Below are 12,877 nucleotides of genomic sequence, written 5' to 3' on the forward strand. Positions count from 1 at the left end.
TTTCTCCTCAATTTCACTCGCGACGTGACTCGGCGTGGAAATTTCGGCCAATTGATCCACCCCCCTCCCCCCTGCTGCTGCTGTTGGTTGAATGCGCCAACCTACTTCTTCTTCTTCTTCATCGTCTCCTCCTTCTCCTTACTCTCTTTCCCTCTGGGATGGGGTGTTGGGACCAACAGTGGCCCCTCACTCCTATCCTATTCCCTCTCCCCTAAAAAGTAGCGCGTGGGTTGCTGGGGGCCAAGAGGGTACTTGCCCCTGGTGACAGTTTATTCCGGACTGCGAATACCCAATCAAAATCGCCTATTTTTTGTGAATGCCGGGATATTATTCATCGGCACCTTGATGGGGCTACAAGTTCTCAATAAAATCCCCTATCTTATGTGTTTGCGTGTCTATTGTGGCGTATAAAGTATTATTATTTCGGTAAAGTAAATTATAATTTTGGCTGCCAAATATTTTAAAGGAATATCATAACTGTATTTAGTGATTTAGTATTGTAATTATAATTCAAAACGTATTCTTCAATCGTCGCTTCTTTCGTTGTGCTCATGCTTTTAGTCTAGGAAGTCACTTAAGAATTTTTTTGGCCATTTGCCCTTCATTTGACGTTGTCCTACTCGCCCCTCGTCCACTCCATCCGTGTTTTCTCCTCTGTTACGTATGATTCCAATACACCGAAGAATATAAATCGCGAAATTGCGTGGGAAATATTCCTTTCTCCACGATCCAAAATAATTCCTTAATAATTATATTTCGATTGTACGGCTATGCATAATTCAGAATTCGATATAATTAAAGTTCGCCGTCCAAAAATCGTAAACATGAAGAAGCGGAGAGAAGTAAAATAAGAGGAAACAAAGCATTCTCATACCATGACGCACATATGGTTGGTTAATGTTCCCTTTCCATCGAGCAGTTTGAACGTAACTAGAGGGTTGAATAAATGTTCAAATTACTATAAATTTAAACAAAGTATCAAGGTATTTTAATCTTCGTAGTAATAATGATAGGCGATCATTTCCTCAAATTTGAGCGAAGAGATTTAATATCGCGATATAGGTGAGCGTCTATTCCTTGACGAATATTTGACCCAACAATAAAGAGGGCTAAAAATTCACTGGGGGTCAAATCGCAAAGTATAAGGAGCTCTTGAGACGAACGCATTTCAATCACAGACCTATGCTCACTATATCATTATTTCAACATAAAATTTATATACGAGTATTTTTACCCTGCACCCATCTTTTAGTCATGGGCCATCGTCCTCTATGTATGCGAATACAAATATTTGGAATGCGTAGTAGACTTTTTTTCGAAGTTCCTAAATAAAACGGGACGATGATAAAATATACCTTCCCCCGTCGCACCGTCTCTCGCTCCGCCCCCAAACGTTTTCCTACCCTCATCCACGAGTCGTTCCACCCCCAATCCTTGGGTTCCCCGCGTGGGAGCCCATTGCAAGGTCTTTTCACGTCACCAATTCGAGACGAACGCTCGATTTGTGAACGTCCCGCTCTCCTCGTTCCTTTAACCTTCCTTCCACTCCCCTTCACCCCCATTGCAGACGTCTTGCCTTCCTCTTTTTTATTTCCTCCGCTCGTTCTACGCGTCCCCACTGATGGGCCACACTCTCTCTCTCTTTCTCCATTGCCTCCTCTTCATCCCACTTCTCTCACCCCCATCCCTCCGCCCAGGGTTGCTACGTATCTTGAACAGTATGTGGTGGATGAAATGAAATTTTCCAATTTTTAGAATAAAATAAATAGACGATTGCATGAAATACATTTTGATCAGGAATACTTTCAGCGTGGTAACTCGCTTTAGGATTCTTTTGATATTTACTGTCCATGTTATGGTGTCCTCATCGCCCCTCGCTCACTCCAACCATGCCTTCTCCTTCGTTCCGCATGATGCCAAAACACCGAAAAATTTATATCGTGAAGTGTTGAAGGAACATGAGGGAACATTTCTTCATGCTTCACAATAGTTCATCAATTATTTTTGTTGCATACGTGCTAGGGATAGACTGATAAAGGATTTTTTTCGGATCCGGATTCGGATCGGATCCTTGATTTTCGGAACCGGATCTTTCGGATCGAATATTTTCGGATCCAAATTCATTTTCAAATTCCTGACGCTGAGATTCCCCCGATGATTGTTCAATCTCTTGGGAGTCACACTATGTACCAGTCGTATTTTGCTATTTTTTATTTTTCACGGCTGAAATTCTCCTACATAACCCCTTCGAGAGCTTTCAAACAAAACGTTTCATGAGTAGCACAAGAATCGCATGCGCCGGCGCATTCGAAGATAGAATTGGAATTCTTTTCACCCTAATTCACTGAAGCTATTATTCAAAATTATGGATCCAGATCTGATGTCTTCCGCGACTTCGGATCCGATGCATCCGATAAAGGGCAATATCCGCGGATATTTGGATCCGAGGCATCCGATCCGACCATCCCTAATACGTACAGTTATACTTAATTGAGAATTCAACATAAAGAAACGTTTTACGTCGAAAAATTGCAAATATAAAGAAGTGGAGACATTTCGAATATATTGTGTTGCAGCACGCCAGGGTAAGGTTCAGGAAGTTGACAATAGAAAAGTTGAACTCGGTTCTGTCTGCTTATTTTGTAAAAACTCCTCCGCCGTACACTTCTGTACCTTCACATCTTTCTCGAGACTCCCCTAGGACAGACTCGCGTTCCCCCAATAATCGCTCCTTCAAACCACTCCTGCAGTTGCACGCCGTATCACGGCATCGCCTTCCGCGCAACGCACCTCAGCATAAGCAATTTTTTCGTACACTTACTATATTCGAAAGTTGTAAGCGAACGATGGTAAGCGGCGGACTCGATGAACGTATATTCGGCTCTGATGAGCTCAGTCTCGTGTATTGGTTTATATGAAGCACCAGAAGGTAAAGATGGGATGAGGGAGGAAAATTCTTAAGGCAGTGCATTCAAAGCTATTCATCTCATTAAATCATTTTTGTGCAGCTCTTACTATGCTTATGTTTAAAAGAATGTTTTCCCCCAAAAATTTGAATTATTTAACGATTAAAAGGTTAAATTCCACGAGCCTTAAACCCATTTTTTTTTCTTTTTCTTTCTCCTATTCGCTGCCTTACAAATTTAAACACGCCTTATAGCATATCACCCTCAAACATTTAGTGAACTTAAAACTTTTGCCTCAGACTGAAACATGAACCTAGGGGGCCTTTGGAAATAGATACAATGAGTCTGCGTAGATCCCGCAAGGGTGTTGTTCTGTAGCTAACTATCTACAAGCTGACTGGCTTTTTCCGGAGGACGCCCTGAAGGGATAGGCGATTATCAGCACAGACCGTCAGGAGGCAAGAAGAGAAAAGACTACTCCGTCATTGAGTTGGGCGCGTGTCGTGGAAAAATCATTTTGCAAAGATAGACGGAGTCGCTACGGTACGGTACTAAGTTGCGTTTGGACCTTGAACCAGTGACTTATTTACATTCTAATTTTGTCGACCACGAGCGGATATTTTCTGCATGTAGCCTAATTATTGATGATTACTTTTTAGTAGAGAATTGATGTGTGACATAATTAACTGAAGCTTAACTGTCATTTAATTTTATATTGAGGTAATACAATGATATTAGATGGTTGCTTTTGCTCATGATGCCATTATAATTGGACCGTTGGATTTAGTGCCACTGAATTGCAATTCCTTATTTCATTCCAGTAGTTGGAACTGTTCCATCACATCTTTATTTGTATCTAAATTATTGTGTGCGTAGGTTATAGATCACTAAATTATTCACGAATTGGAGAAAATTTAAACGGTAAACAATCACTTGTATCAAATAATGATACTTATAATTCGTATGAAAGGGCATGAAGCCTGATAGACCTATAAATAAACCTTCAAGTAATCTTGTTCAGGGTTTATTTATTTCATTGCCTTTGCCCCTATTTTTATATCTTTAATTTTCAAAGAGGTCATTTATTTAAGAAGTACTCGTAGAATAATGCGTGTGTTTCACTTCAATTTTTTATTCGATTGCTGTATCTTTCGATGCATCCAGCTCATATCCTGCTTCAACCCAGTGCATTGAAAGAATGCGTGCATCTCGGGTCAAGTAGATATTGAAACAGTTGCGTTCGCGATGCACGATCTCCTCTCTATTTAACCTTTAGCATCCCATCGGCACTCTACGAGAGTCATTCCTCCCCCCCCCCCCCCCCCCAATCGAAAGAGGTTGCCCTTTTAGAGAAAGACCAAGTTTGTCTCGGTATTTAATTTTTTTTCCTCCTCTTTGCCTCCTCACTGATGCCATTATTTTTTCTCTCCTCCATTACAGGCAACTGCTGGCGCCCAACCTCATGCAGAAGCATTTCCTGAACAGCGGAGCAGAGCAAGTCTCGAAGCAGGTTTGTGGGAAAAATCAAATTACCACGTCTAACTCGTTCGCTCCTTCTCCTCCCTTTTTTCTACTCCCCCCGAACCCCACCCCATTCAACCCTCTCCCTCCACCCACTTCCGCTCCTCCACCCACAATCCTAGTCTTCCTCCTCCTCATACTCCCGTCTCCTTCTCCTCTAATTCACCCTTGAGGCCTTTTTACACGGTAAAATTTTCGTGAACTATCAGAAAATGTGTAGTTGAACATATAGTATATACTAGGCGCTAATGGCTGATTCAACACGAGAGAAAAAATATTTATTATTCAATTCCATGCTGAGAAGTGATCAAAATTCGCGGTAGACTAATCGCTTATTGATTTAAATGCAGTTAATTCCTTGAAGACTCCTATGTGGAATTATTTTTGCGAGCGAATTTGTTCCTGTATTTTTTGTTTCCCAACTTTTAATGTTTCGAATTGCTTCTACAAAATCATGAGATGATAGTAACATCTCAGTAGAAAAATTATCCCACCATAATGACTGAATTAATGAAAGTTGTGTTGGCAATATATTTTTTTTGCATTTTATTACGTTGCCTGAACTGCGACAAGTTGATAGTGGCAATTAATTTTGGTCATGCTTCCACATAATTTTTATCCCTATTGGACATTCGCTAAATGCGATATTTTTGCCCTTAAATCCATGTCTAAGCATTGATATTTTAAGAAGCGTTAGATATTTCAGGGTTTGATGAATAGAATAATGCACTTCACACTTAAATGCATGTCTATTACGTAACAGTTATGAACACTTTCATTAAAAATAAATGTTAAAAATAGCATAAAAATACATTGAAACGATGCTCTCATTAAGTATTATTTTCTTCATTTCAAGTTCAAACTTTTATCTAGCAATTCCTGCTTTTAAAAATCCTTTGCCTAGCGTTCAAATTCAAAATATAAAGTTGAAAAACATTACTTAAGGGATGCATTATTATTCATGGGAGTAAAAATACACAGGTATTCCATAAAATAGGAAAGGTTTGACTTTATTTATAAACTTTGTTTCATTATAATACATGTTAATATAGTGCTCCAAATTTCTTCCAAGGTAAGTGATGTGAAATATAAAAGCAATGCATCCCTAATTTATGCCGTATTGACTCTTCTTCTCCTAGCTATGAAATATTTACTTCACATACAAGCGGAGCAATGCAGTCTGTGAAAAAAATGCCGACACGAAAGCAATTAAAATTTAATAAGATAATTAACCTTTATATGATGGGCTAATATGCTCTGGTCCTTTTAACAGTACGAAAAATCGATTCTTAAAGTTCTCGGTTTGCTGAAAATTTTTCTCTGATTATTTTCGTTTTCCTGGTATAATAAAGTAGAACGGTTCCAAAATGATAGCCTGGTTGTCATAACAAATTATGGATTTCCTGAATCTCTCAAACGATGCCTTACGCATATCATGCTCCATTCCATTATTATTTAAGGAATTCATGAAATACTTTGGCAATTTTTCTGGTCTGAATAAAATGACCCCATTTCCATTCTCGCCTCTTTTGGCAACCGAGGAACTGCGCTTCTAAGATAAGCAGGGAACAATTAAAAATAGGCGCAAGAATGGTATTACTTCTTCAGAGTGTATTCCTTAAAATGAAAAAAAAATAATCGTGGAGTGAATTCGAATGCATGGATCAGAATATGATGAAGGAAGACTTCAATACGAGGCGCTGAGTACCTTCTAATGAAACTCGGTCTTCGCGGAAAAAAGGATTAGTTTTGTATGAGAGACTTTTGAATGGACGCAGAGAAGAGAATTCCATATAAAACTTCCTAAATAACTAGGAACTTCAGCAAGAAGATTACGTTGAACAAAGAAAGGTGGTCGAGGAAATTCTTGGACTTAAAAATAATTGGAGATTTTTCGAGGAAGTAATACGTAGAGGTTTTTTTAAGGCCAGTCCATCAGAGGTAAGAAGGTAAGATAACTATTTTGGGAAGAAAAATCTGGAAGCAGCAAACGAATTTAATATCCAGAAGATTCTTTTGAGGAATCTATCCCGTTTAAAGTTTCCCAAGCTGATATTTTTTTAACCGTCATCGGGGTTATAATTATCTATAGAAGAAGTTCAGTCAGTTTGGTGCGCCATAAAATGTGTCTAGCTGATTTTTAAGGAATGATATTTTTTATTAGAAAAATAAACTATACATTTCCACAAAGAAAATTCCTCCTTCGTATGACTGTGCTTCAAAAAATATACTGTAGAGCATAAGATTTTAGAAACTCAGCTCTGCATGTCTTTCTCCTACCAACTCTACCGCAAAATAAATGGACTGTAGAGAAAATACGTGATGCCTCGCTAGTCTGAAATATGGCATGTTTCAAAAATACCATGATTCAGCACGGCATTTGTTAACCCGAGGCTGTTACCAAAGTTTGTGTGCATATTATAGAGGCGTGTCGATTATGCTGATCTAGAGCTGTTAAAATTTTCTTCAATTACAGCGGTAATAGTAATTTCGATGAAGAAGATTGGCGGAAAACTCAATAGTTGAGAAATTGAGTAATAACGAGAGTCTCCCAATTCCTCCCTCCCCGAATGCAAATGTTATTCTCAGGGCTATTCCAGAAATTCAACTTTTCTTTTCTTAAAATTCCAGGCTTCCTCTTCTTTTTCTGACAATTGTCACCCGGCATCACTGGGATATTTTATTTATAACTCGTCATGTCTTCTTCTAAAAAGGAATTCTAATTCTCAACCGTTCACACTTTTCAGGCCCTAGGGAATGTATCCTTTTCCACTCCGCCGTCCTGATCCTTACCTTCAATCTGCCCGAACCATGCCAAGCAAAGAACTTGTACTTTCCCCTATCCTCTTTATACCTTTGGTATCTCCTCTGTGCACCCACAAGCAGCATCCCCTTGGAAATGTGCTCTTCCTACATCCTCATCCCTTCTTCTTCTCACCCACACCCACCTCCAAACTCCGTGAACTTCCTCTCCTCTCCTCGCACATGCCCGTTTCCGATAGAATGGCGGAGAGAACTCTTGGCAGTGCGTTAGGTGATGGAGGTCGTATTTTTGGGGGAAGGGCGAGCAAAGGAAGGAAGGTTTGGGGAGGAGAGCGCAAGGGGGGTGAGTGGGAGGGGGCGCGGGAAAGGTTTCTACCCCGAAGAGAAGAGGGCGAGGATCGTGGAAGGGACGTGGGACAGTCCGAAGTTGTAAATAAAAAAGAAATAAAATGGGACGGATCCGAGAGGGCAGTCTTGCTCACTTCTGAACTTTTTCACTTTTCTTCTTCAGTGCTGTAGTTTTTCCATTTGCATCAGACGATGACAGTGCGTTGGAATTGATCGATATCCGAATATATATATCATGCCGCCAACCTTTTTGCCTTGGCAACATCCTAATCTTTGGTTTATGCCTGTTGGCAATTCTTTACGAATTACTGGCACATGTTGTTTTGGTGCTGTTGATCACTTAGTGCCGGTTTTTTTTTATGGTTAGTGTAAATTTTGTTGAGGGTAAAAACTACGGTTAACGAGTTCTTCCATCTATTTTTGGTAGTTCAAGTAGACTTCACTCTACTTTGATTTTCAATAGCTTTATAATATTCTCAAGATAGGGCTTCGGATTCATCTTGCTCCGGTTAAGGCTTACCAGGTACATATTATAAAACAGGCCTTTACAATTCTATCCATACTTATTATCTCAGAGTAGTTGCATTACGAGTTTCGTTTCGATTGCAATTTTTTATAACCGTAATGGTGACCTTATATCTTGCATATCGGCTAATCAATGCAGAGTATTAAGTCTCATGATTCATATTGTCATGTTTATTAGGCGTAAGAATATTTTATTATTAATCTAAATCGAAAAAAAACTGCTTTATTACTTAACTTTTTGAGCGCTTGTGTGAATCAAGACACTCAATGAGTTTAATACACCCAGCCTTGCTATCGCCTATTCCCATGTTCTGTAACATGTCTCTCGAGAATTACGATATAGCTACCACATCTATTGGGTTCAGGAATATTCAATTCTGGTTCTAAATCGTAAAACCTGATATATACTCTACTGTTTGACCGTTTGTTTAAATCAAGATACTCAATGAGCTAAATACATTCAACATTGGCATTACCTTTTCCCTTGTTTACTGTCACTCGTCCCTCGAGAACTACGCTGCTATTTTTTCTCGCTCAACCTTTAGGGTGATGTTTGAAGAGGTCTCCATACCTCCCACCCTGCCAAGCTCTCTCGCTCCTCTGCTCACCCGAGACGACACACACCTTTGCCCAGCGTCCCCTCCTTCCATCCGTTCACAGCAAACAGATATGAAGTGCGTCTCCCAGCTGTAGTCCGTCCTTCCCCCACCCCCCCACCCTCGTGTTCGTTCACGCGTCACTCGCCGCTGCTCGGTGAGGGATGGTCCGAGAGAGGGATGCTACATCCAGTGAAAACTTTTTGGACCGTTTCCTTAACGTCCGTTCGTCTTCTCTTTTTTTATTATGTTTAGTGCCCCACCTATCTTTTTCTTCCCTCTTTCTCCTTCCCCACCCTTCTTTTCCACATCCCCATGTTCTCTTCGGGCGACCCAAATAATACCCCCTCCACCCACCTTGCGAAGGGACCATAAAATTCCCGCCCCTCCACCCCCGTCGCCCGCAACCCTCTTATTTCTTTCGAAGGAGTCCCCACTCGATCACACCCTTCCTTCTTATTGTGTCTTCCTGCTCCATTCTTTCCAGCGTAACCCTGCGTAGGTGTATAAAAAAGAATGGATGGAATACATATATGAAAAAAGGTTCTTTTTAAAGTGTATCTTCTACCATTCGATTCTTCAAATATCTCTGTCTTCATCCTTTTTTTTCTTTTCATAGACCTCCTACTATCTCTTTCTACGCTTTCTTCATCCTGGCATCCAGTTTTCTCGGTATTTTCTGTTTTCTTTCCTCCCTTGATGTTTTTCTTCACTGATTTAGTTTCCTTTATTTGCCTTTATTTTACTCCTTTTTCCTTCGTAATCTGTTTTCCTGTAAATAGTTCAAGTAATTAGCATAAGGAAGTAAATGACTCGGTCTTCCCAATTATCGCATCAGGTCATAAATCCTGAGATTAGTTTTAGGCAACACTATTTCCAATTCTCATATAACCTAACGCTTATGATATTGCTTCCACTCCTCCGTAATTATTTATCGTGCTTTTTCATTACAATATCTTTTTTACGCCAAGTAATGCACATATATCGGTATTTCTGGTACTTTTACATGTGTCTCAAATCGGAGAGGCCGTGGTTTTGAAGTGAAGTGTTTAATTTTTGTGTAGAAGTCTATTACAGATCATTACACTCCTTGGAGCTTCATACATAAATTCATAAATGGCTGGAATGAGGGATGCAGTTGAGGCAGGGCCATTGAAAATACACTTATTCGTAGAATAATCTTTGGGATGCGTTTTCTCAAATTTTTTTCGTGCTCAATGATTAAGCAATTCAAAAAACTTTCCGTTGGAATTTTTTTCTTTTTGAATAATTATATTTCTTCGTTTTATTTCTCTTTCACGCCCTAACACGTTCTTTTGTCTTTTCGTCCATTATTTCTCTTTCAACGCTCACTTGTTCGCCCAGCACGTTTCTTCTTTGTTTTTCTTTTTTATGGCCACCCTCTCTACCTTCCATTTGTTTTCTCAAGTCCTCACATGTTGTGTTGGAAGTGCGTTATTGTTAAGGGAAGCGTCGACCTACACATCCGCTTCTTTTTCTCAATCTCATCGCTTCAACAGTTCCAAGAAATATTATTCTACTACGACTCAACGTTTTCATAAATATTAGCACTTCCTGCACTAAACCGGTGTCTTTTTTTACCCTCATACACAGTTTCATAGGGAGAAACGATGGCTTTTTGAAAAAAAAAACCATAGCGCATATCGTATGTTTTTTCTTTTCCCGGAATCCAAAAGTTTTCCTATTTTACACACCTTTTCTACGCTAAGAAGTGAAATTACTACTTTTATATATTTTTCCTTTGACTAGGATACCAAATATTCGTATTTTTTACCAGAAAACAATTCATATAATACCAGAAAATCAAAGGGAAAAGCTAAGTGATACTATTTGGTTTTTTGAGGTGGACATTTTATACCGGTAAAATTTAGTCTTTTTACACCACTCATGATTGGAAAAAGTACTGCATTTGCTTATTTGAGCTACTTCGGCCTTAAATACATATTATTCTTCCCCTAACAATGTTTTTCGTGCTACCAAAGCCCCCTATTTTTCTACATTTGGATTCGGGAAGGCAAGGAAACCTTTCTGTTCACTGCCCCAGGGCAAGCGTTACCTTCACGTGTAGAGTTGCCATGTTTTGCCATCAGGGGGTTCGCTCCTTCTCTTGGAAGGGGGTTGGAGGAAAGTGCCATCTGATCCGAGTTTATTACGCAGCAGACATCATCGAGATTGAGTCTTGTTTCCTGGTCTCGCGGTAAGAGAACGCCAACCAATTTCGCGAAATCGTCCGAAAACAATTTCCGCTGTTTTTTGCGGATTGAACCCGGCGTTAAGCCACACGGAAATCGCGTGCCCTCCTGAATATTGGCATGCTCCACCCCCACCCCCTCCCACTCACCCCGTCGCACACGATTCCCCCATAACCGTCAGGTCGAGCGAAATTCCTGGACGCGAAAAATTCCGCGAATGAAATGCGTTTCCTCATCTTTTTTTTCATAACTCGCTCGGCGAATTACTTTTTGGCAGTCTTTCCTCCATTCAAGCTCTGCCCGGTTGATTTGATTGAGTCAGGAGGTATTTTCCGTGAAGGGAGAAATTATGAGTTGAATTTTTGCCTAAACCTCGTTAAGACATTTTTTTTCACGTGAACTCCTGTTCATTGAAGTGAGGCATTCCTTTTTTGTGCGACACAGTTGCCAAGTTCACGGGATTGGAAATTGCAGAAATTGAGTGAGGTAACTCGGTTCAGGTTCCCCTTTCTTTTCGTTCCCAGAGTATTTCTGAGTCTGATGTGATAATTTGTTCGTGTTCCAAAATTGCTAAAGCAGCGCGCCTTGAGGTTTTTCTTTGGTTATTCATTTTCAAATGATGGGGTACGATTCGATCGTTATCATGAACTGAAATTTCATGCGTCAAATACACGCCCATAATGATTGAGAATGGAACTATTCTAAAATGCGGATTTTAAAAGTAGAGTTAAAACTATTCATTACTTCTAAACCTAAGGTGGGTAACAATAGGAAAGGATGAAATTCAAATTTATATAGGTAACGATTTATATCTGATGGGTAATGCCCTGATTATCTTAATTTACAAACATTCTTATTAAGTAAGTACTTTAATTATGAGAACTAAAAAAGTAACTGCATAAAATGTGATGAAGATATGGATCTATAGTTTTTTAAGTTTGAATTGTTTTTTTATATTTTGTATTTAACCGTGCATATTTGTTATGCACAGTTTTTTCTTTACTATCACTGCTACTACTCTTATATTGATTACAATATCTTTGGATTTATCCACAATTTCTTTTGACATCATTTCTCTCATTTCAGGTCTCTTTTCCCATTTAATCTCATTTACTTATCATTAGTGTTTGTGTGTCTGTCTTCTTTTTGGAACTCTTCCTTCAACTTTCCAACAGCCACTATATTTTCCATACTACTCAATATTTTCATCAATCTGCTGCATTGGACATTGCCCAAAGCTTGTTCACAATCTATAAAACAAATATACAATTGTCTCATTTCCATAAACCTTCCTTCTAGCATTGTTAGGCATCCAATTGCATATCTTATTCCATTTCCTTTTCTGAAACCAAACTGTTCTCATGGGGGAGAAGTCCTAACATTCTCCGTGATCAACTGTAACCAAAGTACCCACCACAATTTCGCTCTTTATAAGTCGAAGCAAAAAGAGACAGCTGTATCTTTTGAAGGCCGTTCCAAAAACAGACGACCTTTCACTTCGCGGGTATAAGTGACGCAAACTGTTGTATTTCTTACCCCTGTTGAATAAAATTGGTCTACATTTGGACTCTTTCAAACATTTGTCACGGAAAGGTCAGAAAGTTGGATTGGAAAATTTACAGTTCGCCGGAGGCTCCAACGTTGTGGCAACAGTTTAAACAGAGTTCGCAACCTTGAGTTTTTTTGTGAATCGTTGGTTATTAGCAGGAGATTCAAGACCGTGTAAGTGGAAATAATACGGGATTTGAAAGAATGATTCCCTGAATCAGAGGTTGGTGATAAAATATGAAATTTCTTGGAACTGGTGTAGTATTTTTTTCTCTTCTTGAAATCAACTCTTGGTAAATATTAAATATACCTGGAGTGTTTCAAGCTATTAGAAATGGTAAAAATGGTCAAACTATTATCTGAGGATTGTGCTTCCCTCCCATCACGACTTACCGTGGTAACAGATTCCTCGGTGTTAATTCCAAAAGTATTGTTTTATTATATTTTTATTTAAATT

The 12,877-nt window shown here is 39.3% G+C and overlaps 1 protein-coding gene across 12 annotated transcripts in view; it reads left to right on the forward strand.

Annotated features, from left to right (window-relative positions):
• Positions 1–12,877, forward strand: part of LOC124158546 (disintegrin and metalloproteinase domain-containing protein unc-71) — a 967,603-nt gene that overhangs the window by 726,198 nt on the left and 228,528 nt on the right. For all 12 annotated transcript variants that reach the window (XR_006864826.1, XM_046533688.1, XM_046533691.1 and 9 more), the window contains one exon: positions 4,347–4,416. Coding sequence is in view for 11 of the 12 variants with exons in the window: in XM_046533688.1 (XP_046389644.1) it covers positions 4,347–4,416 (70 nt within the window). In the remaining variant the exon portion in view is untranslated. The remainder of the gene's footprint in view (positions 1–4,346; positions 4,417–12,877) is intronic.

This window comes from Ischnura elegans, chromosome 5, assembly GCF_921293095.1.
Source record: "Ischnura elegans chromosome 5, ioIscEleg1.1, whole genome shotgun sequence".
Lineage (NCBI taxonomy): Eukaryota > Metazoa > Arthropoda > Insecta > Odonata > Coenagrionidae > Ischnura > Ischnura elegans.